Source organism: Mustela putorius, unplaced genomic scaffold (assembly GCF_011764305.1).
Source record: "Mustela putorius furo isolate JIRA1106 unplaced genomic scaffold, ASM1176430v1.1 tig00000196_pilon_pilon_pilon, whole genome shotgun sequence".
Taxonomy (NCBI): domain Eukaryota; kingdom Metazoa; phylum Chordata; class Mammalia; order Carnivora; family Mustelidae; genus Mustela; species Mustela putorius.
Window position 1 is genome coordinate 6,007,297 of NW_025421310.1, and position 23,706 is coordinate 6,031,002.

A 23,706-nucleotide genomic window follows, 5' to 3' on the forward strand; every position below is an offset into this window, starting at 1 on the left:
GAGGCAGAGGCAGAGGGAGCCACCAAGAGGTGTGGGCATCTCTAGAAGCTGGAGAAGGCCAGGAAATGGGTTGTCATCTAGAGCCCCCAGAAGGAACGCAGCCCTGAAGATACCCTGGTTGGAGCCAGTGGGACTTGTGTTGTTGGGCTTTCCTAACCCACAGAATGGCAAGATGAGAAATCCGTGTTGTCATAAGTCACTAAACTTGTGACACCTTGAGACACCAGCAGCCCCAGGAAATTAGCTTAAGGGCAAACCAGCACTCATGCTAGATGGGTTCTCTGGCAAGAGGCTAGGACTGCTGCTGACTGTGATGACAGGGATCCCTTCTCAGCGGCAGCCCCCGGGAGGCCCCGCAGAACAGGCTCCAGGTGGGTGCTCGTGGCTCATGGATGGTTCTCTTGCAGGGCTATGTGCTGACCAAGGAAGCAGGGGGACTGACGGTGAGTTCCCTCAGACTCTCCAAACTTCCCGTATCACTTCTCTTTCCTTCAAGGGGTTTCCCGGGAGCAGACAAGGGCACCAAACCCCATCCTGATCTCTGCTTCCTTCCAGAGTCTCTTCCCAAGCCCTCCCTCAGGGCCTGGCCCAGCTCGGTGATGCCTCGCTGGAGTAATGTGACGCTGCAATGCCAGACTTCTACCAAGAAAGTCAACTTTGTTCTCAGAAAGGGAAAAGTTCCTTTGGAGTCTGTGCAACCATGGATTTCCACAGATGGGCTGGCTGAATTTCAACTCACTGACCTACAAGCAGGCAATGCTGGAGAGTACACCTGTGACTACTACAGACAGCGGGCCCCGCGCACGCGTTCAAAGCCCAGTGACATCCTCCTACTACTGGTGACAGGTGAGGAGGGTGCCTTGGAGGGACACAGAGTCTTGCAGAGACAGGTGTGGGGGAGGAACCGAGGGAAGGAGGGGGCAAGGGGAGACGGAGAGACACAGAACAGAAAGAGCCAGGGCTTGAAGGGGAAATCGCCTTCCCGTAGTCAGAGTAGAAAGAGGGTGAGATCAGGGATCTGTCATTTCCCCCACGTGGCAGGAACCCCTGCCGGGAGAACAGGGTGGGTGGGGGATGCAGGGCTTCTCCCCATGACCTTGGAGCCCTCCTTCTCTTCCAGGAGATTTACCTAAACCTTCCCTGCAAGCCTACCAAAGGGGTGAGGTGACCGCAGGTGACACCGTGACCCTGAGGTGCCAGACGCCAGCCAATGTTTATGAGACTATAATGTTTGCTCTACTGAAGGCGGGAGCAGCAGGGCCCATTCAGCTCCAGGGTCCAGTAGAGAAGGAGACAGACTTCTCCCTCCAGAATGTGACAGCTGGTGACACTGGGAACTACAGCTGTGTGTACTTCCAGACCAGTGCTCCTTTCTGGGCCTCCGAGCCCAGCGATCATCTGGAGATCTGGGTGACAGGTGAGGTTTGTACTGCTGGGTGGACCATACCTGGATTACCTGCTGCTGAGATGCTGGGACCTGAGGGAGTACGGTGTGGGCACAGTCTGTCTCCATGAGACTCTGCAGCTTGGAGAAATCTTGAGAAAGAACCAAGGGAGGGCCGGGATTCTGCAGAACAGTATGGAGGATCTTCTGCCAAGATGGAGCTCAGAAGGTGGAGAGGCTGGTTGAGGGCTTCCCACTGTAGGTGGCCACTTGTGCTCTGGGTGAGGGGGAGAAGCCTTCGGGGTGAGGGGAGATCTGTAATAATTGACCCCCCCCCCCAGGCAAATAAGATGTAGCCACAAAACCATCACACATCTCCTGGGCAGGGCGCAATTCATTTAGACTTAAGTGTGAATGACACCTCCTGGGGTTATGTGGGTGGAGATTCTAGCAAAAAGGCATAGGAGGAGGGAGAGAATAACAGAGCCCAGGAGCATCTTCTTGAGAAGGACTCGCAAACTCCAGGAAGATCTGTGTTCCATTTTCATTGGGACTCCAGCATTCCTGCCTTTTAGCTTAGCTGAGTCGAGCTTTTCTCTTCCCGCCAAGCCCTTTCTTTCAAGACACCTGATTTTTTACAAGTTATGGCAAAAGTGCATAAGGTAACAGTTACCACCTCATTTTCAAGTGCACAGCTCAGTAGTAGTGCACCTACACCAGTTGCCTCCACAAAGCCCTTCGTCTTGCAGAACTGAAACTCTGACCCCATCAGACAGCCTCTCTGTACCCACCGGCCCCCAGCCCCTGGCTCCCACCATCCTACATTGTCTCAGTGCATCTGACTAATCCAGGAACCTCACATCACTGGGATCATATGCTACTTGTCTTTCTGGGATTGGCCTTTCTCACTCCAAAATACATTCTCAAGGCTCACCCATACATTCAGCATGTAGCTGGATTTCCTTCCTTATTGAGGCTGAGAATGTCCCATTTTAGGGACAGACCACATTTCACTTACCTTGTCATCAGCTAATGGACATTTGGGTCCTTTCCACCCATTTGGCTACTGGCTTGTCACCTCCTGGCCACCAAGTGGCTATCAGTTCTTCCAGATGTTTATGCAGAAACGCGATTGCTGGATTGTAGGATGGTTCTCCCTTCATTGGGAACCCACCATCATACTGTTTTTCCGAATGGCCACACGGTTCTACATTGCGACCGACAGTGCACAAGGATTCTGCTGGTTTGTTCAGGAGGGGGATGTTTCCTGACCCTTGTGTATGAGGGCTATTTTTGATGACTGAGTTTGTCCAGGACAAGGGGAGGAAGAGAGACCATTAGGAACCAGGCCTCCTCCTAGATGGGGGCTGAGCTCCCTAGTCCCGAAAGGATGACCAGTCATATCAGCACAGGGCAGAAAACACAAAAGTTGTGTGTTCCACAGTTTCATGTTGAAATCCTAACACCTAACGGGACAGCACTGGAGGCGGGGCCTTTGGGAGCTGTTTAGGTCATAAGTGTGGAGCCCTCATGATGGGTCTAGTGCCCTTATTAAAGGAGACCCCAGAAGCTCCCTTGTCCCCTTCTGCCACCCAGAAGAGCCCCGCTCCCACCCGTGGACGATGCTGGCACCCTGATCTCAGACTTCTAGTCTCCAGATCTGTGAGAGAAAGATGTCTCTCGTTCACCTGCCCTGCTCCCAGCCTGTGGCATGCCATTAGATCAGCCCAAAGGGACTAAGATGTCTAATGAGGGTGAGTGCTCAGCAAAGCTGTTTGCTACAGAATTATAGAGCCCTGGCCAGAGCAAGAAAATTCCAAGGTCCCGATGCTGATCTGGAGACCATGGGCAGCAGCAGGTGAAGGAGAAGTTTTCTCTCTACCCCAGGGTCAGGCCTCGGAGCCCAGGCAGGGAATTCCACGTGCCTAGGGACCCCTTCCCTGCATCTAAGACCCAGCTACTCTGTTGTCTTCCAGGTCAACGTGAAGGACATCCCCGCCCCCCCACCCGCCCTCCCCTCCCCCTGCCGCCCCAGGGAGAAGTCAGGTAATCAGGAGAAAGGGAAGACCAGTCTAACAACCACAGCCACTTGACCAGGGACAGCACCTGCCACTTGGGTAGATGGCCCCCCTGCCTGGAAGGCTGTGTACCCTCTCTTGTTTTGCAAATAATTACAAGCGTTTGGATTTTAGCTCGTTAACAAGCTATCTGCCTTCAGATTACTTAGCCTCTGCCTCAGCTTCTGTCCCTGTTGAATGGGATTGATAGTAGCACACACACAAGGGCCTCAGAGGTGAGATTTTGAGGAGTTAATTTACCTAACTCCTTTCTAAACTGCATCTGGTGGATGGCAAGTATCATCTAAGTCTTTCCCATTATTGTCATTATGAACGCCCAGAACTTCTCTCTCTGCATGCCAGAGCAGCTCTGCTCAGAGCTGCACTCCTAGTGGGAGACTTTCTAGGAAACAGAGAATGTGCGTGCACTGCAAAAGCTGATGGCAAATATCTTCACCGTTATAGTGACTTACAAATATCAGTGGAGCATTACATGACCTCCTGAGGTCTTCCAGGGTCTAAAAAGGCCGAGGGTGCCCATCTGTGTCTCTAACTCAGCTCTGTTGCATGTGACAAGGCTAAGCACAGAGGAGATGGTCTTTTCAAGACACAACGCTCAAAGAGACAAAACTGGAAGAAAAATATGGTAGGCTGGACCTGCTCTCTGCAGAAGGCAGAAATTTTAAATAATTTCGGGGTATTCAATGACTGGCGAATCACTTTTTTGGTTCTCTTCTTGATCCTTGGTGTATAAGGAACTTTCTGAGTTTCTTGCGTGATGGTCATCCACAGGCTGTCCCTAGCCTGAGTACGTGAGTGACAGAACGGCTCACCTGGAAGGACCCAGGAAGCTGTCATCACGCCCACTCGCCACCCTTCCCGTGTTCCTTCAGCCCCCATTCAAACCCTGACAATCGTCACCAGGGGCAACAGGCTGAGGAAGACAGGAGGGTGTCATCTGTGGGGAGGGGGGTGTTTGGCACGGAGATGATTGGATACAGGTGCAGGGACAGATTACTGCAAATGGGGCCCAAGAGTTTCCCTCTGGGATTCGCCAGAGCCTTTCATGAGCCCTTCTGGCATTTCTGGTGGTCACCGCTGGGGATGGGGGATAGAGGATGCTCCCCGCATCTAGGAGGTTGAGACCATGGAAGACACAAAACACCCCGGGATGCCCAGGACCCCTCCCCACCAAGAGCCTCTGAAAATTGATGGCGCTCAAGTCAAGCAACCCTGCTCCAGACCCTCTGTCTGGTCTCCAGCTAGACACCAGAGTGCCTGCAGGGATTTTGAGAGTGGAGACCACACTCTCCTCCAATTCCTGAAGCCTCTGATTACTTAAACTATGTGCCCGAGACCAGCAGCTGTTCCAGAAACCACCTACCAGAATACTGGCATCGTTGCCTTCCTTCAAAGTCACTTGCGGTGTTCCAGGTGTTTTTCCCTTTTATTCCAAAGTATGGTTTGTCTCCAGTTTCCCAGTGATTTCTTCAGAGCCAGACCCTAGGGTCCTGATGGTTTGTGGGGTTTACTCACCATCTCTAAAGCTGGAATGAGATCAGTGCAGTCTCTGGTTTGCAGAGAGCAGAAGGCAGCTGGCAGGGGCAGGAGGAGAGAGTGAGTAGACAGGAGGGGGTTGAGTCCAACTGTTCCACTTCTTGATGGTGTGGCTCCGTAGGACAGAGGCGAAGAGCTGCGGGTGATACCACCCGGAACAGAGGACACAGTGGCCTGGAGTGAGCACACATCCCAGGCCTGCTGCCTTTTTTGAAGCATGAGGCTGGGGGAGGAGGTGGGGTCTTCAGATGGTCTCAGGGATGTGCTTCTTCTGCTTTGGTCCACTCGCAGCCAGCACAGCTGTGGATGGTAAAGGCAATGAAGAGTGACATGGTGAGTATCATCAGATTAGTGGGAGTCCCACCCCTGGCTCTGCTACTCACTAGCTGTGCGTCCCCAGGCAACTCATGTGGTCGGCAGGGTAGACGCGTGGAAGAGAGCTGATGCTGAGTCTGGGGGCAGCTGGAAGCAGAATTCCTTCATCCTCAAAGGAGATGGGTCTTTCTCTTTGGGCCTTCAACTGATTGGATGAGGACCACCCATATTATGGGGAATAATCTGCTCTACTTACACTCTCCTGACTTAGTGTTAATTACGTCTGTTTTTAAAAATGAATTTAGTTAAGATTGCATTTCTTTTATTTTATTTTAACTCCAGTGTAGTGAACATGCAGCATTATATTAGTTTCTGGGGTCACCTTCCTGGCAACCGGTCCAGACTGGTATTTGACCAAGTAACTGGGTACTGTAGCCTAGTCAAGTTGACACAGAAATTTCACTATCACACCCGCCACCCGTGAGTCTTGGGGTCCCTGAGTGGGGTCCGGACACTTCCAAATACACTTGCCTTTTCTTTCTGTTCTGTTCCCTAGATAGACCCCAAACTCAGCAAACCCTCCCATGACCCAGCAAGAGACCTGATAAGAATTTCCTTTCTTTTGAGTAATCTGAAAAATACTGCCTAATAGAAGTAACAATCAAATAACAGATAGTCCCATATCCACAGCCTGGAGTTAGACTTGTTTATAGTTTGTCATATTTGTTCCAAGCTGTTTTCTTTCCACAAATAAAGATTTTTAAAAAGAGAGTTCTCTTTCCTTCTCAACATTAATCCCATGATTTTCCCCCTTCCCAGTAGAACCTTCTGCCCTGAAGTTCGTGTTATTTCTGTGCATGGTTTTATATATATTTTTTTTACTACAGGGGCATGCCTTTGTAAATAATGTATAGAGTTTGAAATTTTATTTTAATTTGTTTAAATTGAAAACCTGAATAAAGAATTCTGTCTTCTAGATAAAACTGAAATGAAGCGTCCCAAGACGGTGGGAACAGGAATAGGTAAGAGAGCAGAGCTTCCCGGGATATGCACTCATCCACCCGCGGGATGAGACGTCCTTGCGAAGCCACGACTCCATTCCACCCACGAGTCATCCTCCTATCCATTCGGGAGGATGTCTGTCTTCTGGTGGTGCCTGAAGGCTGTGGCTCAGTGCAAGGTCTTTCGAGGTGGGGAGGATCACAGGCACAGCTCTACCTCCTCGGTAGCTGGGCCACTTTGGAAATGGTACTTCAACCCTCTGATGTGCAGCTTCTGCATCTGTAAAATGGGCATCGCTGTCTCTCTTCCAGGAGACCTGTAGGTATGAACATAATGTAGTGAGCTCTCCGGCGCGTGGGTAGGAACTTGATCGATGGTAGACACACTGAGGCACCAGAATGTGTCTCAGGAGACCGCAGGCCCTCTTAGCCCTCTCCTCTCCCCAGGGACCCCTGGGATCACCCTCCTTGTCATCTCCATCCTTCTCGTCCTCCTTGGAGCCTTCCTCATCTGCAAATACACCCGGTGTGGTGAGTTCGGGAAAACAACAGCTAAATATTTGGGAGGAAACGGGAGAAACAGAACAGGGAAGGAACACCACGGGGTTGATCCCGTCTCTTTTTTGTCCCCAGGGGCAGCTCCTCAGAAGGTGACCAAACGGTAGGGCTGCTCAGCAGATCCCATGAGCCCTACTGAATGCTTCCTCCATTGCTGCCCTGACTACTCAAGACCTTCTCTCTTCCCTCAACAATTTATGTGGCCCCAACCAGCCCCAGCGACCCTCCCAAGTGTCTCTCTCCATGTCCTCTCTTCTTACGACCACCCTCCACTTCTCACCCTGCGTTCTTTCCTTGGGTCCTTACCTCACGGACCACACTGACCCCAACCACTTCCCATCCTCAGCTCTCAAGACTGGGCTGAGCACCTGAACAACGTGGGGGCCACAGAGGGGGGTTAGAGTGTGCAGGAAGTGGGGGGACTTTGGTTTACACATGATCTGGCTTGACACCTCCCTCCACCTACCCACAATGATCCCAATGTCTCACTCCAACTACCTTTACCTCCAATGCGACTCAGTTTCTTTCCTTTAGCTCCCACTCTGAGGGACCTGAAGAAGTGTGGACAAGTACTCAGCCTGAGAAAGAGAACGGCGGTGGGTCCACGTGTGTGCATACTTGTATGGGTGTGCTGTGTACGTCCATGTGTGCGGCCTGTGCTCACGTGCGCATTCATTTGAGCGTGCATGCGAGTGTGCACGTGCAGGCGTGCGGGGATCATGTGTGCGTGTGAACATTGTGCGCACACATGCGAGAGCATGCATGTGCGAACATGTGTGCGAGTGTGCTGCGCTGTACATGTGTGGTTTGCACCTTCGTGTGCATGTGGGTATGTGTATGAGTGTTTGTGCATGCACACATATGTGCATTGAGAGAATGTATGTGTGTGGGCATGTGTGTACATGTGTGGTTTGCACGTTTGTGTGCGTGTGGGTGTGTGTATGAGTGTTTGTGCATACACACATGGTGCATGTGTGTAGGCATGTGTGGTTGTGTGTGTGCTGCATGTGTACATGTGTGGTTTGCACATTTGTGTGCGTATGACTCGAATGTGCATGTGTGTGTTGAGTGTCCGTGTGTGCACATGCATGTGCATGCGTGTGAGAGCACACACGGGTGTAGGTGTGTGCACATGAGAGTATGTACGGTGAGTGGGCATGTGAGTGGGTGTATGTGTGCAGACTTAACCCCCAGTGCCTGGGATGAAGCAACAGTGCCAAGTTTCCCCCTCAGATCTGTCCGCAGCTATGACGAGCAGCTCTCTGGCCTTGGTAAGTCTCCCCTGGGCCATTCCCGTTCTACCCGTAGTCCCAGGCTCTCCGTCACTCCCTCCCTCCGGCTTTGTTAGTGGTTTCCACATCTGCCATCCTCCACCCCTACCCTCACTCTACTGTCCAGGAGAATCTGGTCTGAAATCTTCTGTGGTTTCTCTGACCAGGGAACCTCCATCCCATGACGAGTCCTTTCGGGGAACATTTCCCCCGCCTGACATGGGGTTGATGCTGCTGTTATTATAAACTATCTGTTTCAATCATGGGCCGGTGACCATCCCACCCTGAGCCTCTGTGTCTTCATCTGGGCAAAAGGAACAAGGTGCCGCACATCTGCGAGCTATTTATGAAAATACGGCAGCCGCCGACCGTGAAGTGGCCACGTAGAACAGCCTGGAGTAGCCCTTGCTTTTGGCATTTACACTCCAATTTTTAAAAAATTGTGGCAAAATGCTCATAACACAAAATTCACCATTTAATCAGTACAGTTTAGCGACTGTTGGAGTATTTATTCATGATGTTGGGCAAGAATCACCATCATCTAGTTCCAGAACATTTTCATCACCCCAGAGGAAACACCTGTAAGCACAGTCCGCATGCCCACCCCCTGCCCTGGCCAAGCCCCTGACCACCACTAGCTTTCTGTCCCTAAGGACGGACCTATTCCGGACATTTCATACTAACGCTCTCTCTGACGGCTGTTTGTGTGAATTATCTATGGTTTCATAACCAATCAGCCCCAAACACACGACTGAGGGCAACACTTATATCTCAGTGGGGTCTGCAGGTCGGGAATCTGGGTGTGGCTCAGGCTGGGTCCCACAGCCTGGGATCAAGGGGTTGGCCAGGGCTGGTTCAGGCTTCAGTAAGAAAGCGTTTGTTTCCACACTCACTCAGGTGGTGGCTGGTGGGGTTCTGTTCCTCACTGGCTATCCACCAGAGACCACCCTGGCCACATGGGCCTTTCCATAGGACAGCTCGTAACACAGCAGCTGGCTTGGTCAGCATGAGCGAAAGACCTGAAAATAGGTGGGAACAAGAGGGAAGTCCTGTCTTTCATCACCTAGTCTTGGACACGAAAGCACAGGACAACCCATCCTTTTCACTTATCCCGTTGGACACAGGCATGCCCCTAGGTCCCACCAACCTTCCAGAGGGTAGGGGAATGCACCAAGACTCGAAGAGCAGGAGGCTCTTTCTAACACAGCTATCTACCACACTGCTGTCGCAAATGCTGAATCTTCATCACCAACCTCCTCCCCAGGAATACTTGGTCCTCTTCTCCTTGCTTCCCTTCAGGATAGAGCATCCCTGGTCTCAAGAGCTGAGGAGCCTCACGGAGTGACTTATGCTGAGCTGAACACCAGAGCCCTAAGCGAGCGTCCTTCCAGCCAGACAGAGCAGCCTCTGGAAGCCTGTGTGTACTCAACTCTTAAGGCATAGCCAGGAGACCCCAACAAGGGGATGGATGAAGGAGAGAGGACCCTTGAGGCACTCGATAAATGGGAATCCCTTTCCTCAAATCTCCAATGAAGACGTGTTTCCTTCTTCTAAAAATTTATTTATTTTTAAACGAGAGGCATCATTTGCATGGAGAAAACTACACAGACTTTGCTAAGTAAATAGATATGTATATATATAGGATATTGCTACCTATCCCCTTGGGTATAACCACTGTCCAAATAAAAACAGTATTTCTAGCACTCCAGAAGGCTTCTTTGTGCCACTCTCTGGCTAACCACCCTTCCCCTGAGATCATTCCTTTTTCTGACGTGCATCACCTTGGAGGATTTGGGCCCGTTCCTCGTATGAACTCATACACACGCATGACACCACGCGCACTCTTCCACACGGGCTGCTTCCACCCGAAGACATTGTTTCTGAGGTTCATTCCGGATGTAGTTACTCGCCTTGTTCCTCCTTCGCTTTTTACTGATGAGTATTACTCCATCGTGTGTTCATGCCGCAATTTGTCGATCTGTTCTCTGGTGGGACGACATCTGGGTTGTTTCCAGGCTGAGGCTTCCATGCGTCAGCTTGCACGAACGCTCTTAGCTACATCTTTGTATAACAGGTGCGTACGCAGGCCTTCCCTGGATTATACACAGTGGGGCGGCTGGGTCAAAGAACAGGTGTGTGCCTCATTCCATGAGACACTTCTGAACAATCTCCCAGAGGGGTTGTCCCACTTCCTGCTTCCTTCTCAAGTGCCCAGTGCCTTTCTTTTTTTTTTTTTTTTTCTAAGATTTTATTTATTTTATTTGACAGAGAGAGAGATCACAAGTAGGCAGAGAGGCAGGCAGAGACAGAGGGGGAAGCAGGCTCCCCGCTGAGCAGAGAGCCCGATGCGGGGTTCGATCCCAGGACCCTGGGATCATGACCTGAGCCGAAGGCAGCGGCTTTAACCCACTGAGCCACCCAGGCGCCCCATCCCAGTGCCTTTCTTGACTGCCACCCTTCTGCTCCCACCCCTCCTCTCCACAGAACTGCCCCCATAACCCCACACACATCTGTGGGCTTGATGAGCCTCCACTGTGGCCTGTGACCTCCAATCATTCTCACTCCTGGTATCCGTGCCCCTGTGTGATCCCCTCCCCTGGTTTCAGAGACTTGCTCCTAACCGACAGAAGACAGCAAAGGAGACGGGATGTCACTTCAGCAGTCGTGCTGATAAAGGATACACCCACCACCTGGCCGGAAGGCTCCTTCCTGCCTGTTTGGACTGTGCACTCACACGATGATGTGAGCTCCCCGTTTTGGAGAAGCCCCCTGGGCCAGGAACCGAGAAGAGTCTCCAGCCAGGGAGGAACCAACCCCTGCTAGCACGCATGTGGGCCTGCGTTGTATAATAAAGAAGCGGACTGGTCTTTGTCCTTGGTTCTTGGGAGGTAATCTCCATGTGACATGCGTGGAACCTCTCGCATAGCAGAAGCATCTTTGTTCTTTGCGGTGGATGCTTAGTACCACACCCGGGTTTATGTTAGTGAGGTAACCCAGAATGAGGGCTGGTGATGCCAGAAAGACTAACCCTGTGATTACAGGGTTACAGCCTTGACCTCTGGGGATGACAGGGGGCTGGAGACAGAGTTGGGCATGTGGGCAATGAGTCAATCAATCACACCTGTGAGAGGAAATCCTGATGAAAATTGGGGACATTCGGGGAGCTTGCCTGCTGGTGATGCATCCTGAGGACATAGGAAGCTTCGCTTTGGGGGCCCTCCCAGACTCTCCCCTGTGTGTCTCTTCAGCTGGGTGGTCCTGATTTGTATACTTTATAATAAAAACTATTATCATAAGTACAGTGCTTTCTTGAATTCTTCGAGTGGTTCTAGCAAGTTCATGCACCTGACAGGAGTACAGGACCCTCCAGTATTTTCGGACATCAGCTCAGAACTGCCGGTGACTTGGGAACACCCGAGCCTGTGGCTCGTGTCTGCAGCGAGGAGGTCTCATGGGCGCTGCACCCTCAGCCACGAAGTCTGTGCTGACTCTGGGTGGGTGGTGTCAGAACGGCAGTGCAGCTCGGAAGTTGATCCTTCCCCAGCTGAACTTTCAGATCAGACCCCAGCCCTGGCTGAAGTGGTGACTGCAGCCCATGGGGGATCCTGCTTGCAGTGCTTGGGTTCCTGGCCTCACAAACTATGAGATCGTGAAGGTGTGTGGCTGAAGCCACTGTATTGGTGGTAAGGTTGTTACAGCAACAGATAACCAAAACGCTGAAACCCTCGTGTGCACCCTCCACATACTGAGCCCAAGACGAGGACGCACCTGCACCACTGTTAGGGGAGCCTCCAGTGGTTTTCTGGGTTCCAGAAGCTGGGTCCCAACCCTTGCCCCTGCCTCTCCCACCTCTATGCCTTTGCACAAGGGAACCCACCCCGCTGCCCTCACTTTACATATTTCTAGTTAACTTGCCCCTGCTGCCTGGATTTTACCAAACACGGTTTGGCACACTGGTTCACCTGCATCATGAACTCAGCAAGTTGGTCAAAATGTAAGTGGACGGGGACTTACATTTGTAAGTGGCAGAGACATACTTTGCTACCTAGAGATAAAATCAGGGAGGGCGGGGAAAGAAAATGGGAAGCTGTCATTTCAGACCTTCTGATAATTTCATTTCCTGGCTAAGAGCGAGTCACACACAGCTTTTCCAGCAGACAAAAATGATTTGGGGTACAGAGACCATGGCCTCATGAAAGTCATGGCAAGTCATGAAGAACGTGGCGCCGGGCCCACGCATGCTGGTTATTTGAGCATGGTGCTGTGAGATTCGTTCCAGCAGGAATTGTCTGAGCTCCTGTGCTGACACACAAATGTACCCCACGACACCGACCTCTGCTCATGGGACGAAACCTACTGGTTAGTAGGGTTGCTCTGTAACCCTGGATCCGAACAGTCCTGGAGGGCTCTGTGCCAGCTTCTCAGCATAATTTACTCATAAACTTTGGCACGATGCTTGAAACCGGCTCCTGTGAGACCCTCCAGAGGGCTCTGTGACTGGGACCAACATCACGCCCATCATGGAATAGGAAACCTCAGCCAAGGACCCGTGCTGGGTCTCCCGGTTCTGGGGGCTTTGCTAGTGATGCCTGCCTCAAGAGAGAAAGTCCATCTAGGAAGTTGTGTGAAAGGAGAGAGATCCTTTTTGCCTGGGGTACACACTCCCACTTCAATGCCAGGCAGCTGCTCTCCTGTATTCTCCGGCCACACTCGGTGTTTGGGTCACACATGCCTGCTTGAGCAATTGAACCTCACTGGCAGAGTCAGCGGAAGAACTGTCAGGTGGGGCACCTGGCTGCTGCACTCAGTGGAGCATGCGACTCCTGATCTCAGGGCTGTGAGTTCGAGACTCGTGATGGGCAGGAAGTCCACTTAAAAAAAAAAAAAAAAAGGAAAGAAAAAAGGAACTATTTGACTGTAGTCCTTAGCTCTTAAGACAGTGGGCAATGTTGGGGTGCCTGGGTGGTTCAGACAAGGAAGCATCTGCCTTCGGCTCAGGACATGATCCCAGGGTTCTGGGATGGAACCCATATCAGGCTCCCTGCTCAGTGTGGAGCCTGCTTCTCCTTCCTCTTCTGCCCCTCCCCCCTGCTCACATTCTCTATCGCTCTGTCTCAAATAATAAAATCTTAAAAAAAAAAAAGTGGGCAATGTCTAGCAATCTGTCTGTCCAGGATTTTCCAATCTTCTCGACAGTAGAGTACCCTTATGTCTTCTGAGGAATCCTCTAGACTCAAGCCTTGGGCACTTGGTGGGAGTCGCACATTTGACCTCTAATGTCTGAGACAGAGGAGGAGTTGCTGTGAGCCACATCCTTGGAGCTCAGTGTGTAAGAAATATGTTGTAATCAGCAGGACCAACACTGTTTTCAGAACACAGTGTGGAAAGAGGAAGTGAAATTCAGAAAAATCATTACTTCCCACGCTGTTGACACAGAGCAAAGCTGCAGCCAGCCCAGTTCGTTGCCCATCTGCGGACGGCAAATCCAGCAAGGCATCGAAAGCTGACAGGGACGTGCTGCCATGATCTCTAAGCTAGTGACGCTCCTCTGTCTCAGTAAGTATCCGGTGGAAACATGTTGGGACCATAGAAAACAACAGAACTGGTACGAGGTTTGGACTAAGGACAGGAAGAGAAAAGGTAACACCAACTTGGGTTTATCGAGCGAATACTATGAATCAGAAATCTTGTGGAGTGTGATGTGTCTGTCACCTCTGAACCGAGGCTTTAGAAATCTCACTCTTGTTCCAAGTTCATGATTTCTGCCAAATGCCTTTATACCTGTTCTTATTGGCTTAATGAGTTTTGTTTTTCATACAGAGTCGGCTTTTTGTGCTTAAAGTAAAGTGCTTACAATACAAACTCTCCATACTATGAATAAAAATCCAGGTCAAATACAAGAATTATAAAGTAAACACAACAATAAGGAAACAATGTTAAGATATTATAACTACACGCGCTGGTCCTCGTCAGCTTCCGAGCCTGAAACATGCTAGTTCTTTGCTATAAGGGCAATTAGCCACGGGGCACCTGGGTGGCTCATTGGTTAAGCATCTGCTTTCAGCTCAGGTCATGATCCCAGGGTTCTAGGATCGAGTTCTGCCTCAGGCTGCTTGCTTAGCCAGGAATCTGCTTCTGCCTGCTGCTCCTCCTGCTTGTGCTAGCTTGCTCTCTGAAAAATAAACAGTATCTTAATATAAAGGCAATTAGCTACAATCCATATATATCAGACTAGATTCAAGGAGGCTTGCTTTTTCTTTTATTTTTAAGATTTTATTTATTTATGACAGAGAGAGAGAGAGCATGAGCAGGGAAACATCAGGCAGAGGGAAAGAGAGTGGGAGGGGGGAAGCAGACTTCCTGCTGAGCAGGGAGCCCGATGCGGGCTTGATCCCAGGACCCCGGAGATCATGACCTGAGCCGACAGCAGCGGCTTAATCCACTGAACCACCCAGGCGCCCCCCAGTGCCTATTTTTAAAAGATTTATTTATTTAAGAGAGAGTGCTCAAGCGCGCGTGAGAGAGTTGGGGGAGGGTCAGGGGAGCACAGAACCCCTCCTGGGGCTCGATCCCAGCACGCTGAGATCATGACCTGAGCCAAAACCAAGAGTCCGAAGCTTAACTGTGCCTCCCAGGGACCCCCATGTACTGCTTTGACTGTCCTTCCTTCCACCTAAAATCATCACACAAAACACAGGTGGGATGTATTCCTCATTTGGGGAATACCACTCTGACGCATCCCCCTCAAAAAACCCCAAAAATTTATGAAAGAGAACAAGGTTCACTTTTACAAATGAGGAATCACACTTGAAGAGATTTGCCTCAGACTGCGCAGACTTGCCCCCTGTGCCAAAGGGCAGCCAAATCTCAACCCAAAGCTGTCGAGCCCCAAAAATGTTTCCACTCAACCACGACATTAAACCAAGAGGGACACATGCACGGGGTCCAAGGTATGGAGCACTCGAGGCATGTCTGGAAGGACTCTGGGCTGGAAAAAGCCTGAGGATGTAGAGAGGGGTGATTCAGAATGTCCCCAGTTACAAGACTGGAATTGTACCTCAGAATGAACTGGTTTCCAGAAACCAACAAAGATCATAGCCACATAACGTCAGGGGATGAGGACTCGCCTCCGTGTGGCCCTATGCACTCAGCTTCCTGTTCTGGCCACGGTTCTCTGATCCCAAGACCTCAGGCTCTTCCCTGGAGCGCCCCTGACACCAGAGGCTCGCCTCGGGAAGACACAGCTGCTTGTGTGCAGAGAGAAGACAGGGACACGGCGACCGCCACCGAGTTCTGAGGACTCCGCTCACGCACACAGTCCTTGTGGGGCCTCAGGGAACACATGCCCATCGATGCAACTTCCCTCATCTTTTGGAATTACTTTCACAGTCAGGTTCAAGCATGCACGACCAGTCCCTGCTCAAAAAGATGCTCTTTTCATGTTTACCATTCCTTGCATCATTCATTCTTCTCTGGCCCAGTGAGACGCTGATTCCACTCGCGCCCGTCCGGAGAGCTTCCCTGGACACACGTATGAGACTTTCTTTCCTTCTCGTGGCTGAGGACTATGCTGCTTATGTATGGGTCCCATTTGATCTGTCCACCTGCCGGTGGTCCCCTGGCTTGTTTCGACCTTTCGAAGGTTCCTGATCTTTCTCACGATAATGAGATTAATCTTTCCTTTTTTTTTTTTTTTTTACTTTTCAAAAGATTTTATTTATTTATTTGACAGAGAGACGGAGAAATCACAAGCAAGGGGAGCAGCAGAGGTAGAAAGAGAAGCAGGCTTCTTGCTCAGCAGGGAGCGTAATGCAGGACTTGATCCTAGGACCCTGGGATCATGACCTGAGCTGAAAGCAGACGCTTACCCCACTACACCACCTGGCATCCAGGATTAACCTTTTTTCATGTTGTCTTTGAGAAATAGTGAGTGTCTCCTAGTGGACTTCCTATTGCTCCCCTAAGCATCAAGGTTTCTGAGCTGAAGACTAAGATAAGATGAGATGAGACAGGCTGAGCTAAGCTGTGCTGTGCTGTGCTGGGGCCTGGGAACCCATGATGAGTCCCACGTGACCTGAGGGTGTGTCCCACCACCAACCACCCAGCTCTGCAAAGCCCTGAATCCGCTTTGAGCTACCAGAGCACAGGCCATTAAAGGGGTTAGACCCGTGTTTCTGAAAGATTCCTTTTTACCCCATGTGGACCAGTTTTGTGTCTTGGAAGTGAAAAGGGGGATGTTACCAGGTCTTTGTGCTAAAACTGCCTCCCTACCACCAAAGTTCTCTGATCCCAAGAAGTCAGGCTGCCCCAGAGAGCGTTCCTTACATCACCTCCTACATCCCTCACAACACCTCCCTCAAAGGCACTGGAACCTGAGTGTCTGGGCGAGTGCAGGAGAGGGCTGATGGAGGAGGTTTTGCAAAAACTCCAAATTTTCTTTTTTAAAGATTTTACTTATTTGACAGAGAGAGATCACAAGTAGGCAGAGAGGCAGGCAGAGAGAGGGAGGAAGTAGGCTCCCTGCTGAGCAGAGAGCCTGATGTGGGGCTCGATCCCAGGACCCTGAGATCATGACCTGAGCCGAAGGCAGACACTTAACCCACTGAGCCAGCCCCAACTCCAAAACCCACAGGCCTCAGAATGCCCCATGAGCCAAGAGCGCGCCCACGCGGACTTCTTGGCCCTGACCACAATCCCCCCCCGCAGTGTCCATGCCATCGGGAATTTATTCAGATGCCCACTTCTTCTGGACATCTCACACAGCCCAGAGACATCCTGCGTCCCTAAGAACTTACAGGCTCTTCCAGGGTCGTCCGCAAGCTCGTGCCCTTCCCTTGCTCTCCACCACAACACGAGGCTGTTGTTCACAGATGGCTCTCACCTGCTGTGCGGAGAGAAGGGGCTCCCACTCCCAATCAGTGCGGTCCGTCAAGAGGGCACAGGCTCTGTGCCACGGGTTCCTCTTCTTCTTGATCAAGCATGGCAGGAGGAATGAAGATCTGGGCTCCCAGGGTTTTCGTGCTCAGAGAACAGGCTCAGCCCAGAGTTCGGGTCATGCTGCTTCCCAGGCACGGGGCGTGGGGACCTCTAATACCTTCGGGTGTCCACCGACGTGTGCTCTGCCCACCTTTTTCCTGTTTCCATTCTCTGTGGATTCACTGACTGCGAGAGTTTTCAATACCCTAAACACACCCATTATGCTCCCCATGTTATTGTAGCACATTACACATATATAACATTTATCCTCTTAACTTCCTGTGTCTGGTTGGTGGTACTTAATGCATTCACAATGACGCGCAGCCTTCACCCAAAACCTTTCATCATCCCCAACATAAACTCTGCCTTCGTTAATCGAAAAGCATTCTTCTTCTCTTTGTCCCCAGCTCCCCTGATAACCTCTGTTCTATGTTCCATGAATTTGCCTATTCTAAGTACTTCGTGTAAGTGGAATCATACAATATTTCCCCTTCTGCGCTTGGCCGATTTCACACAGAATAATGTTTTCCAAGACCACTGGTGCTGTGGCATCTATCAGAATTCCATTCCTCTTTATGGCAGAATCGTCCTCCCCTGTCTACAGACCACACACCTGGTCTCTGTCCAGGTGTCTGCTGGTGGATGCTTGGGTCTCTTCAACTTTGGGCTCATTATCACTTTTTCAAAACGTGGAGAGTAATATATTGTTTTTTAATTTTTATTTGACAGACAGAGATCACAAGTAGGCAGAGAGGCAGGCAGAGAATGAGAGAGAGGAGGAAGCAGGCTCCCCGCGGAGCAGAGAGCCCGATGTGGGGCTCGATCCCAGGACCCTGGGATCATGACCTGAGCCGAAGGCAGAGGCTTTAACCCACTGAGCCACCCAGGCACCCCGTGGAGAGTAATATTTTTGATTGGTCCATGCAATTTTAACACAAGGGTAACTTCCCCCCTTTTCACAACTAAGACACAAAACTGTTTCACACAGGCAAAAAAAAAAAAAAAAAAAAAGTAAATTTCTTAGAAATCGTAGGTCCAACCAAGTATCTGTGGACTGAGAGCAATTTCTCTCTTCTGGTAAATTCTGTAAACAGGCTTGATGTTATCTTTAATGAGATCTTAGAACTCAGGGCAAACTCTAACCACCACAACTGGGCAATATTGGTGGTGCCCGTGAGGGTCAGAGAGGCACATGCCCCCCATCACTTGCAAGTCTCTTTCTACGCCAACAGATTTCGAACAACTGTGCTGCAGCCTTGAGAAATGTTTTTCTAGGTTTGGTCACTCAGGGAAATACTTGTATCTCCCGGGAGATTTCGCAAGTTTGGTGCTTGAACCCTATCCCAAGTGATTGGGATTCAAGGCTTTCATGCTTTGGTCTGGGCCCTGGGATCTCTAAGCGCCCCTGCCCCCCAGGGGAGCACAATGGGCAGCCAAGGCCAGGAACCACTGAGCTTGGGTACCCTACAGATGGACCCAAGTGTGGGACAGCGGAGGAGGCAGGTTCTCCCTGTTCTGGGATATCCACGGGGATTCTCTGAGGCTTGTTTTAGAGGACAAAGCAATAACCTCTGTCCTACTTGGAGTACCAAAAGATGGAAAGAGATCATGGCAAAGATGGGATCAGAAACTCACTAGATTAAAGGCTGAGGCTGACTTAACTGGCCTTGTCCAGGGACAGAGCTCTCTCCATCTCTGAGCCAGCCCCGACTCCCAAGTGGACGTGGGTGACCTGGTGAGGTCTGGAAATGGAGCTGGCCTGGCGGGAGGAGGATGGGGAAGATAGGGAGATGCTGCATCTCGTCACATCCTCGGAGAAGCTGCGTTTACACGCGCATCTCATCAGCCCATCAGCGTGCGTTTGCTGAGGTCCTACGGTGTGCCGGGACCTGCACAGATGCTGGGCACGCTGAGGAGAAGAACACAGGCCCCGCCGGCCAGCTGCTCACAGGGAGTGACATCCTGTGGCTCCCGAGGTGCGAGGTGCACAGCTTCTATGAGCTTAGTTATAAACTGTCACTCGCAGCACCCAGCAGCCTTCGGCAGGGGCTTCTCCCAGCTCATGCGAGACTGTCAGCAGACCCTCGGTGCCACTCAGGGTCTCGAACAACTTCAGAGGTGGGCTAGGCTCCCACTCCAGTCCTGTGCTCCCACATCTTTCCCACGGTTCCTGCCTTCTTCCCCCCAAGGGTGAGGTGCGGGGAGTCCAGAGACTGTAATACCAGCTCAAGAGAAACGCAAGATTGAGAGTGGTTCACAACGGAAGCTGCGAACAGAGGGATTTATGGACATCTGTGGAACCAGGACAGGTCCTGGGGCCGTGGGAGGAGCGGGGTGCACAGGAGACCTTCTGGGAGAAGCGAGGAAGGAGCCAAGAGCAGAGCTGGAGCCACAGGCCAGTGTGAGGAAATGAGAAGCCCCAGAGGCCTGACCTCCAGGGTCCCTTCTCAGCGGCAGCCCCCAGGAGGCCCCCGGGACGAGCTCCAGGTGAGCATTCGTGGCTCATGAAATGTTCTCTTGCAGGGCTATGTGCTGGCCAAGGAAGCAGGTCGATTGACGGTGAGTTCCCTCAGACTCTCCAAACTCCCCGTATCACTTCTCTTTCCTTCAAGGGGTTTCCCGGGAGCAGACAAGGGCACCAAACCCCGTCCTGATCTCTGCTTCCTTCCAGAGTCCCTTCCCAAGCCCTCCCGCAGGGCCTGGCCCAGCTCGGTGATGCCTCGCTGGAGTAATGTGACGCTGCAATGCCAGACTTCTACCAAGAAAGTCAACTTTGTTCTCAGAAAGGGAAGAGTTCCTTTGGAGTCTGTGCAATCATGGATTTCCACAGATGGGCCTGCTGAATTTCAACTCACTGACCTACAACCCAGAGATGCTGGAGCGTACACCTGTGACTACTACAGACAGTGGGCCCCACGCACACGTTCAAAGCCCAGTGACATCCTCCTACTACTGGTGACAGGTGAGGAAGGTGCCTTGGAGGGACACAGAGTCTTGCAGGGACAGGTGTGGGGGAGGAACCGAGGGAAGGAGGGGGCAAGGGGAGACGGAGAGACACAGAACAGAAAGAGCCAGGGCTTGAAGGGGAAATCGCCTTCCCCTAGTCAGAGTGGAAAGAGGGTGAGATCAGGGATCTGTCATTTCCCCCATGTGGCAGGAACCCCTGCCAGGAGAACAAGGGTGGGTGGGGGATGCAGGGCTTCTCCCCGTGACCTTGGAGCCCTCCTTCTCTTCCAGGAAGTTTTCTTAAACCTTCCCTGCAAGCCTACCAAAGGGGTGAGGTGACCGCAGGTGACACCATGACCCTGAGGTGCCAGACGCCAGCCAATGTTTATGAGACTATAATGTTTGCTCTACTGAAGGCGGGAGCAGCAGGGCCCATTCAGCTCCAGGGTCCAGTAGAGAAGGAGACAGACTTCTCCCTCCAGAATGTGACAGCTGGTGACACTAGGAACTGCAGCTGTGTGTACTTCCAGACCAGTGCTCCTTTCTGGGCCTCCGAGCCCAGCGATCATCTGGAGATCTGGGTGACAGGTGAGGTTTTGTATGATTTTCTTAGAGCATTTTAAAATTTTAATTAATTTCTTAATTAGTTTGTTCTTATTTTGACTATTTTATTGGCTTTCTTGAGTTTTCTTGACCTGTAAATGACTTACAACACTGTGTTAAAGTGTGCAACATTTTTTTTTTTAAACCGGAGAGCATTTCTTCTGTTCTTTCCGATTCCTGTTTCTCCTTCGCCTTCCTGATCATCTCCTTTTTAAACCTCTCCTTTCCTACTTTAGAGTCTTTGGCCTTTGTTACTTGGCCTTCTGGGAGACTTTCTCAGCTTGCTCTTCCAAACAACCCATCCCGCCCCCACCAGAGCCCCTTCTGCCACCCTGGGCGTCCCTGAGAGCGGTGGTCCGTCCTGCTGATGGCAACTTCAGCAACTAGAGCAGAGGGCAGTACCTTTCTCACTCTTAGAACATGCTGCTCCCTGGCCGCCTGCTGTCGTGACACAGCTGCAGTATCTTCTAAACTTGCTGTGGGAGGCTGCGCCCGCATCCTCAGCCTTGTGCATGTTTGTGTGTGCGCTGTGGTCGGCGAACGTTCTGTAGTTAGGACGCAAGGTCAGGGTGGGCAGTGCCGAGAGGTGCAGAGGGCATTCTGGGCCTGGCGGCGTCCTCCTGGGCCTCTCTCCACGGACTCTGTGTCCTGGGAGGATTGTTGCTGATGGGTTTAGACTCGAACTCTGCACTCCTGGCGTGTGTGAGCTGGAGAAGTCAGATGCCGGTTCCCTGGGAACCAGAGCCAATGGTGAGCCCGAGCTCTTCTTGGGTGAAGCTGAAATGAAATGCACGGTTGTCCCGATGCCCAGCTACTAAGCTGGAATTTTTTTGAGCTCACTGGCTGCACTAAGTCTTTCCTATGAGGAGGGGTGCAGACGCAGCCCCTGAACGACTTCCCTTTTCTGTGCGGCGGTGGGTTTTGGGGTTGCTGCTAAGCCTGGTTCCTACTACGAGGAGGGAGAAGGGGAAAGGGCAGTGCGGGAGGGTGGAAATGAGATGACGAGCAAGGACAGGAAGGGGGAGCGGTAAGGCAGAGAGACTGGGAAGGAGACCAGGGAAGAGCCACTACAACTCTCCGGAAATCCCACGTTGTGTTGAGTGACGACAGTGTCGGGAGGTAGAGCTGAGCACTGACCAGGAAGCACCAGCGAGTGCAGGACAGTTACACCCGACAGGTCCACGTGAGAAGGAGGAATGCTCCTTTCCAGCTGCTGCTCATCCTCTCCTCTCTCCCAGCTCCACCAGGGGCCGAGTCGGAGGACTACACCTTGGGCAACCTCATTCGACTGGGTCTGGCTGCCGTGATTGTGGTGATTTTGGGGGCTCTCGTGGCGGAAGCCTGGTGCGGCCAGAAGGAGTCTCCACGGGGATCCACATAAAACAGCTGAGCGCCTCTCTTGTTTGGGCTGGTGTCGCGGCACGGGGATCCCTCAACACCAGACTCCACCATGGGACTTCTTGTGGTTCTCAACATAGACATAGACGTCATTTTGGGTGGGATAGTTCTTCATCACAGGGGACTGTCCTGTTCATTGTGGGAACACTTAGCACCACTTCATGTTTCCATTGAAGAGCAGTTGAAGCCCCAGCCATTGTGGAAGAAGATAGCAAGCAAGTTCTATCGTGCTTTTCCCAACACCCCTAGATGTGGAGGATGGGAGTGGGGGTGGTGTTGCCCTGGTGGACAGCCTGCGTGAGGAGGCCAGGGAAATAATATTCTTCCTCTTCCTCCCTCTCCTGGCCTCAGGTCTGTACTGCCCACATGCCCCTGGCTGCCCAGGAAGGATGAGCACTGGCGGGGAGCCCTGCGGATTCTGAGTCCCATGGAACCTGCACTCTTCGCTCTATGAAGAACCACTCGTGGACGAGACTTGGCTTCCCTCTGCTGCAGCTTCGCCTGGGGCAGAGGACAGGCTGGAGCCTAAAGATGCACCTCATAAAATTGGAGGACCTAAAAAAATGCTTAAAGCTTCAGAGTCAGGCTGGGTAACCTGTGTCGTCACTTCCGTAGGAACTGTCATTCCACTGAGAAGTGGGGAAAACACTGTTTCCCGCGTATCCATTACTGACTCTTCTCCATTCTCTATTTCGTGCTTCTGGACCAATGAGTTGGGTATTTAAACTTCCATACTCATCGCACATGTCTTTTGACTTTGATTTCCCAGAGTCCCAACATTCCAGCTCATTTGGAAGACTTCCTCTCAGTTTCGTGGCACTGAGCTGACCCAGAGGTGCACCCGCATGACTCATTTCCTGGTGCAGCTGTAAAATGTTCCACAGTATTTTCACGTTCAAGATCTGTTGTTTGTCAATAATCTTGTTCTTTTTCACAAATACCCCTTCTTACTTTAGAGCTGGTATCGCCTCCCTTACAACCCGAGAGAGACACTTATAAAAACCCAGCTCTGATCAGAGTAGAAATGGTTCTTGTGGATGTAATTCTTCAGTGCGTCTTCTTCCCTTCAGTACACCGGCTTTCCGCAGATCATGGCTGAGCCTCCTTCGGGGTGCTGGAGGCAGGAAGGAGCTTCTCCTGGGCTGTGTATCTCGTGGCAGGCTTTCTCAGTGTGGACACTCGGCGAGGCTCAGGCAGCAGTTCAGTATTTCTCCCCCTTCGACCCAATGAGTAGTAAAACTCAGGGTTCCTCCTGGGTTCCTCCTTGCATTGCTATTGGTCACGAGTGGTTGAAAAGGACAGAACTCTGGCTTTACAGCCGGCACAGGCCGGCACACCGGATGCCAGCTGCTCAGTCTATAGCTGCGTCTTGCCGCAGCCTCCGGCCACCTTGGCCATGCATGGTTCTTGATGTGCCCATTCCCTCACATGTGACTGCCCATGGCTCCTTCAGATTGTGTCTCCTCTTCCGTCAGATCCTACTTTTACTTTGAAATCGTCCAGTTCCCAGGAAGTTGCAAACTCAATGCAGATACTGGCACCCTGGACCCAGTTTCTCCGATGGCGCCGTTGTATGTCCACCACAATATGAAAACCAAAGAGTTGACCCTAGGACAGCGTGTAGGGTTCTAGGCCATTCT

At 51.5% G+C, this 23,706-nt stretch overlaps 2 protein-coding genes and 2 long non-coding RNA genes across 16 annotated transcripts in view; 2 read left to right on the top strand and 2 right to left on the bottom strand.

Annotated features, from left to right (window-relative positions):
* The window catches only part of LOC106004421, a 20,257-nt gene extending 16,891 nt beyond the window's left edge, over positions 1 to 3,366 (bottom strand). Inside the window, exon 1 of the long non-coding RNA XR_001177405.2 lies at positions 1,448 to 3,366. This is a non-coding gene — a long non-coding RNA (uncharacterized LOC106004421). The remainder of the gene's footprint in view (positions 1 to 1,447) is intronic.
* LOC101679372 (T-cell-interacting, activating receptor on myeloid cells protein 1) overlaps positions 1 to 9,854 on the top strand; it is a 12,273-nt gene extending 2,419 nt beyond the window's left edge. Inside the window, exons 1-9 of one of the 8 annotated variants that reach the window (XR_006605796.1) lie at positions 36 to 371; positions 556 to 846; positions 1,121 to 1,417; positions 6,291 to 6,335; positions 6,762 to 6,845; positions 6,948 to 6,975; positions 7,407 to 7,468; positions 8,106 to 8,724; positions 9,443 to 9,573. Coding sequence is in view for 7 of the 8 variants with exons in the window: in XM_013049580.2 (XP_012905034.1) it covers positions 266 to 371; positions 556 to 846; positions 1,121 to 1,417; positions 6,291 to 6,335; positions 6,762 to 6,845; positions 6,948 to 6,975; positions 7,407 to 7,468; positions 8,106 to 8,389 (1,197 nt within the window). In the remaining variant the exon portion in view is untranslated. Of the gene's footprint in view, positions 1 to 35; positions 372 to 407; positions 444 to 555; positions 847 to 1,120; positions 1,418 to 6,290; positions 6,336 to 6,761; positions 6,846 to 6,947; positions 6,976 to 7,406; positions 7,469 to 8,105 lie in introns of those variants that run through there. The other 7 variants (XM_013049583.2, XM_013049581.2, XM_013049580.2 and 4 more) reach the window with 7 other exon arrangements.
* LOC123391162 overlaps positions 3,539 to 23,706 on the bottom strand; it is a 44,282-nt gene continuing 24,114 nt past the window's right edge. Inside the window, exons 3-4 of one of the 2 annotated variants that reach the window (XR_006605800.1) lie at positions 6,532 to 6,631; positions 3,539 to 5,298 (exon numbers count right to left, since the gene is read on the bottom strand). This is a non-coding gene — a long non-coding RNA (uncharacterized LOC123391162). Of the gene's footprint in view, positions 6,632 to 23,706 lie in introns of both variants that reach the window. The other variant, XR_006605799.1, reaches the window with a different exon arrangement.
* LOC101672534 (T-cell-interacting, activating receptor on myeloid cells protein 1) lies at positions 13,511 to 23,084 on the top strand. Of its 5 annotated transcripts, none has more exons than XM_045076972.1 (6): positions 13,515 to 13,783; positions 19,643 to 19,678; positions 19,791 to 20,081; positions 20,357 to 20,653; positions 21,907 to 22,053; positions 22,418 to 23,084. In XM_045076972.1, exons 1-5 carry the CDS (start codon positions 13,666 to 13,668, stop codon positions 22,047 to 22,049), a joined length of 885 nt encoding a protein of 294 aa, XP_044932907.1. In that variant the 5' UTR covers positions 13,515 to 13,665; the 3' UTR covers positions 22,050 to 22,053; positions 22,418 to 23,084. The 5 variants fall into 5 exon arrangements, with proteins under 5 accessions (XP_044932908.1, XP_044932907.1, XP_044932909.1 ...); XM_013049588.2 differs by lacking the exon at positions 19,643 to 19,678 and adding an exon at positions 19,309 to 19,606 and having other exon boundaries at positions 13,523 to 13,699; XM_004779771.3 differs by having other exon boundaries at positions 13,523 to 13,699.

Excerpts from the sequence above, each read along its gene's own strand:
- LOC101672534 (XM_045076972.1), top strand. The coding sequence starts at position 13,666 with ATGATCTCTAAGCTAGTGACGCTCCTCTGTCTCAGTAAGTATCCGGTG. Across the intron at positions 13,784-19,642 it reads TAAGGACAGGAAGAGAAAAG|GGCTATGTGCTGGCCAAGGA; the intron begins GTAACACCAACT and ends GTTCTCTTGCAG. Across the intron at positions 20,654-21,906 it reads TCTGGAGATCTGGGTGACAG|CTCCACCAGGGGCCGAGTCG; the intron begins GTGAGGTTTTGT and ends CCTCTCTCCCAG.